The following is a 4276-nucleotide window of genomic DNA, read 5'->3' as shown; positions in this document are numbered from 1 at the left end:
GGTGTCGGCGGACACCACTCACGCAACCATCAGTCACCCATCTAAGGGATCCTCGGTCAGGGCAAGTGCCCCCAGCAGTACCAAGGAAAGTCACTGTCCCTGCGGTCCATCAGTAAGCCACGCACTTATCAAGTGACCCACGTTCGTCCAAATGAAGCCACTAGACAGGAGGTCATACGTGATGAGCAGTCCACGGTGTTTCAATTGCTTCACAAGCCACACACCAGAGAGCTGTCCAGAAACCCAACGGTATAAGGTTTACCACGGCAAACACCATACCATGTTCCATAAAGGATCTCCAGGAGTTCCAAACGCAGCTATTCCAGCCCCCACCCAGTCAACGAGCTCACTCCAACGTCGTTTGGAAAATGCCAAACCCGGCCAGCATCAAACACGGCCAAACACAGCCACTTTCTCACCTGGATCTTCTTGATAGACTCATCTAAACCACCTCCACCGGCTCCTAATACCACGGCGGAATTAAGTCGGTCGTCTATCGAGAATCTCCCAATTGTGAGACCATCAGCGGCAGGTCATCACTCATCTCAGGCGTTCAAAACAGCGCACTCAATCCAATCGCCATCGGACTCCAAGTCACAGCTAGTACTCTTGGCGACCGCACGGGCCAGACCATCCACTCCAGACGGTATCTCGCAACCAGCGAGAATTCTCATCGACCCAGGTTCAGAGTTGTCATTTATCTCTGAAAGCCTGGTCAAATTGCTCCAATTCCATCGAAAGGCGGCAGTTATCAACCGAATCGGCATCGGCTCCATGGACTCAGGTCGCACAAGAAGCTTGGTGTCCGTAACCCTCCACTTCAACTTTGACAGTCAATTTGTCAAAATACGAGCCCACATGCTCGGCAAACTCCCCGCGAAATTACCCTCTATTTCGTGTGAGTCACCATCCATCAGAGAATTGCAACACCTCCAACTGGCGGATCCAAGTCTTGAAAAATCGGGTCCCATAGACGTCATCATCGGTACAGATTTCTACGGCCAAATCATCGGAGATCAAGTAGTTAAATCTCCTGACAACCAACTCGTTGGTCAGAACACCACCATCGGCTGGATCATTTCGGGCCCAGTTTGTTGCTCAAGCTGTTCGACCAAGATCTCTCTAACTGCAGTACGAGAGACTCCGAGCGAGCAACTGCTGGCACTATTGAAGAGGTTCTGGACCCAGGAGGAATTGCCAGTTCAGAACAACACCCCTCTCACCCACGAGGAGCTCGAATGTGAGCAACAATTTCAATCTACCCACACTCGGCATCCAACGGGGAGGTATGTTGTAAGACTACCCCTTAAATGATCGGCCAATTCCCTGGGAGTCTCAAAACCCAAGGCTCTTCGTCAACTTTACCAGCTCAGCGGTAGACTCCAAAGAGGCTCCATCTACGGTAAGCTGTACCGAGACTTCATCCAAGAATATGAGGCTCTTGGGCACATGCAGCGAGTATTGGACACTTCGGAACCATCTCCAGTGTACTATATGCCACATCACGGAGTGCTACGTCCGGATAGCACGACCACCAAGCTTCGAGTCGTATTTAACGGCTCGACTCCCACGTCCACCGGTACGTCGCTCAAGGACATCGTTCATGCCGGCGGAAAACTCCGGGTGGACGAGCTTCTCTGGGTTGGAAGACACAGGTACGTCTTCGGTACGGACATTGTCAAAATGTATCGGCAGCTAAGGATGCACTCGGACGACTGGAACCTCCAACATATCCTCTGTCGAGATGAGAACCAACTCATCACGTTCCAACTCACCACAGTCACCTACGGCCAAACTTGCGCTCCATGGCTACCTCTTCGAGTTCTCCAGCAGCTCACGGCGGACGACGGACATCGGTATCCAAAGGCGGTACCCTCACTCTCTAAAGGCAGATCCGTAGACGATATCTAGGGCGGAGCGGATTCACCAGGGGAGCTGAGAGGAATCATGACTCAGCTCATCGGTCTTTCCAAGGCGGGCGGCTTCCCCCTTCAGAAATGGGCCAGCATTGGTCCGGAGGTCCTCAGCCAACTTGGGCGATCACCTCCACCATCTCCGTCATCTCCATCGGAGCTTCAAGAAAAGGAGCAGGTCATCAAGGTGTTTGGTTTGTGCTGGAACTCACACGGCGGTTGGGATGATCCACTTCCCATGTTCACCATCAGACACTGGAATCAGTTCAGGGACGAACTAAGCCACGTCAACCTCATCGCAGTTCCTCGGTGGCTCCAACTCAACTCCACGGTCTCCAACCTCCAAATTCACGGCTTTGAGGATGCCTCCAACCTCGCTATAGGGGCGGTGGTCTATCTTCGGACGGAAAAACCAGGTACGGCTCCAGTCATCTCGCTGGTGTGCGCCAAAACACGTGTCGCCCCACGTACGAGAGTGACTATACCCAGACTTGAGCTAACAGCACCAGAGCTGTTGACGGAGCTCACCTCTTACGTCATCAAACAGCTGGAGCTGACCCAACCAACTATCTTCCTCGGGACGGACTCGTCGGTGGCTCTAGCATGGATTAAATCCAATCCATCTCGCTGGAAAGAATACGTCGAAAACCGTGCTCTAAAAATCCAAGAGGCCATACCCAACGGAGAATGGCTTCACATCAGCGGAACGGACAACCCAGCAGACTGTGCCTTGCGAGGGCTATCACCGGAACAAATTCATCACCATCCACTCTGGTGGGATCGGCCACCATGGCTCGTTTTAGCTCTACACCATTGGCCAGTCTCATCAGTCGGATCCACGGCGGCGGCGGTGCTTGAGGGAAAACCATCCTCAGCATATCCAGTGGTCATCGGCCCTCAGGAGGGCAATGTACTCCTAGAGCGGCATAACGATCTCAACAAAATTTTGAGAGTAACGGCACTCATCAATCGGCTCGGACGGCGGCTGCGGCGGATAGAAGTTCCAGATCAACGGTTTGCAACTCCAGAAGAAGTCGAAGCAGCTAGACTTTTCTGGATAAAAAGGATACAGCACCATCACTTCAGCGACGAGATCCGGATCCTGGTAAGTGGCAGAAAAATAGCAAATACTTCTCCAATGTCTAGGCTAACTCCTTACCTAGACCACCAACAAATCTTACGGATCGGCGGCCCTCTCCACAATGCGCACCTGGACTTTGAGGAGATCCATCCAGGGGTACTCCCACGACATTCCAGATTCACGGAACTGGTCATCGGAGATGCACAACGGCGGTCTCATCACGGCGGAACCCAGCTCCCCCTGGCCTTTACCAGGCAAAAGTACTGGATCATCGGCGATAGAGCTCCTGTGAGGACCGACATCCATCAATGTGTTGTCTGTGTTCACCCAGCAGGCGCGCCACATTTTGGCGGAAAATGGAAAGCGGCTGTTAAATCCGTCAAACACCATCTCCAAAGGACAATTGGGATATCAACTCTGTCCCTAGAAGAACTTACAACTCTCCTGGTGCAGATTAAGGCAGTTCTTAATTCTCGGCCCATTGCACCCACCTCGGACGATCCAGCGGACACTTCAGTGTTCACTCCAGGACACTTCCTCATCGGCGGACTCATCACCACGGTTCCATAGCCATCACTACTCGAGGAAAATATTCCACGCCTCGATAGGTGGCTGTTTATCACTAACAGGGTGCAAGATTTCTGCCTCGTTCGCGGATGTCTGTCTGTTCCGGTGTGTCTTCGGTGGAGTCATCGTCGGGTACGTGTGTGTCTAACAGTACCTCAGCAGTCTGACGCATCGTAAGTGTCGTGCCATTCGCGGTTCTAAGTGTGCTGAGTACCGTGCCTACACGCAATTTATCAGCCGCGTATTTGTAGTGAAAGCCCCAAGGATTCGCGTTGCTTTCCGTCGTGATATATCCGCGGCAGCTATTTTCCTTGCACGTCGTAAGTAGCCTGGTGTACGACCGCAGGACTACACAATACCTATTCTGTTTAATTTTTCGCCCGTCAGGGTTAGTCTCCCTTCGGTAGCCGTTACGGAGACGACTGACCAGCTTGCGTTTGCTGGTCAGCTCCTCGGTCCACCACGGATTCGCGCGACGGTAATGCCTGCGGCGCGGCATCGAATCTTGGCAGGCTTTGGTGAGTACGTCACCCAGCACCTCTGCCATTCTCTCAACATCCGCTGGGGAGTCCAGCGGATGGTCCGCGAGTTTCTCACGGGCCTCCTCATCGAGGGTCGCCTCGAACTTTTCTCAGTCGGCCCGACGAACGTTGAACCGCATGGTAGAGCCCTCGCCGACTCCCGAGTTATTGACGCGCTGTGAGGAACTCCGGAT

General features: G+C 53.1%; 1 protein-coding gene across 1 annotated transcript; it reads left to right on the top strand.

The window, feature by feature from the left end:
• The first annotated feature begins 1947 nt into the window (after nucleotides 1–1947).
• On the top strand, nucleotides 1948–3286 carry LOC135171694 (uncharacterized). Its single transcript, XM_064138313.1, has 2 exons — nucleotides 1948–3018; nucleotides 3077–3286. The coding sequence occupies exons 1-2, from the start codon at nucleotides 1948–1950 to the stop codon at nucleotides 3284–3286; spliced, it is 1281 nt and encodes a 426-aa protein (XP_063994383.1).
• The last annotated feature ends 990 nt before the right edge of the window (nucleotides 3287–4276 follow it).

This window comes from Diachasmimorpha longicaudata, unplaced genomic scaffold (genome assembly GCF_034640455.1).
Source record: "Diachasmimorpha longicaudata isolate KC_UGA_2023 unplaced genomic scaffold, iyDiaLong2 ctg00000086.1, whole genome shotgun sequence".
In the NCBI taxonomy this organism is placed as follows: Eukaryota; Metazoa; Arthropoda; class Insecta; order Hymenoptera; family Braconidae; genus Diachasmimorpha; species Diachasmimorpha longicaudata.
Note: the sequence above shows the minus strand (reverse complement) of the source record. Positions and strands in the feature narration are given on the sequence as shown.

Excerpts from the sequence above, each read along its gene's own strand:
- LOC135171694 (XM_064138313.1), top strand. The coding sequence starts at position 1,948 with ATGACTCAGCTCATCGGTCTTTCCAAGGCGGGCGGCTTCCCCCTTCAG. Across the intron at positions 3,019-3,076 it reads GCGACGAGATCCGGATCCTG|ACCACCAACAAATCTTACGG; the intron begins GTAAGTGGCAGA and ends CTCCTTACCTAG.